Source organism: Sinocyclocheilus grahami, unplaced genomic scaffold (genome assembly GCF_001515645.1).
Source record: "Sinocyclocheilus grahami isolate Dianchi unplaced genomic scaffold, SAMN03320097.WGS_v1.1 scaffold8305.1, whole genome shotgun sequence".
NCBI lineage: Eukaryota > Metazoa > Chordata > Actinopteri > Cypriniformes > Cyprinidae > Sinocyclocheilus > Sinocyclocheilus grahami.
Genome location: NW_015511984.1, coordinates 1 through 841, shown reverse-complemented (window position 1 = coordinate 841; position 841 = coordinate 1). Strand labels below are relative to the sequence as shown.

The 841-nt window shown below is 33.9% G+C and overlaps 1 protein-coding gene across 1 annotated transcript in view; it reads right to left on the bottom strand.

Moving 5' to 3' along the window:
• Positions 1–609, bottom strand: part of LOC107578010 (thrombospondin-3a-like) — a gene marked incomplete at both ends in the record, with an annotated part of 9106 nt that extends 8497 nt beyond the window's left edge. Inside the window, one exon of the mRNA XM_016264021.1 lies at positions 534–609. Within this exon, the coding sequence (XP_016119507.1) occupies positions 534–609 (76 nt within the window). The remainder of the gene's footprint in view (positions 1–533) is intronic.
• Between the last annotated feature and the right edge of the window lie 232 nt (positions 610–841).

Below are 841 nucleotides of genomic sequence, written 5' to 3'. Positions count from 1 at the left end.
TTAGAATTATGTACTTTTTATATTTAATTTAATGTTACTTTTTTTTTTTATTATTGAGATAGCCATGCCTCATTTGATATATAAACATTGTAATTATTGTAAAAAAACGATTATTGGAGCACGTTTTGCAAGAAAATACTATCTTAGTCTATCTACGTGATTTGATTCACAATTAAAGTGTTACTGTAATTATTTGTGAAATTTACTTGCAATTTCGAAATAATTATTTAGAAGTAAATCCTACACCATTTTTTTTTCAGTTTATTTAAAGACCTGGTATTTACTCCATGGTAGAATAGCCTACTTAAAATAATATACATGGTAATACCATAAGAATTGTTGTTAGTGTCAAAAGAACAAATGCAAACACCAGCTTTGACATCTATTCCCGCTCAAGTTCATAATTTCAGGGTCAGCTCTTGATTTTGTGCCAGTCTGCTTGCAAACACAATGCAAAGAGCAGTATGAGGGCTGTTCAGTTTCAGCGTCCAGTCTCAACAGTCTGTCTTGGGGAAATGTTTATTTTTCATTACCTCTGAGTTTCCCTAGAAACACTTTTAACCGTGTCAGGGGAACAGTTCTGTCATCATACTTGAGCTTAACTGGACCCTGCAAGCAAAAAAAATTAAATAAAAAATACAAAATCAGCTTTTTGTTCTACGCACCATCCGAAAGCACTTTAAATGAGGAGCTTGTTAAACTGCTCTCATCCCAGGAGGGAAAATATGAGCTTTGAGTAAAAATTTTCACAATGGAGTCATGAATCAAACTTTTACACCTTGAACAAAACCAGAATGCTCCATGACACACAGTTCAGAGCATTACCCCACCCACCGCTTCC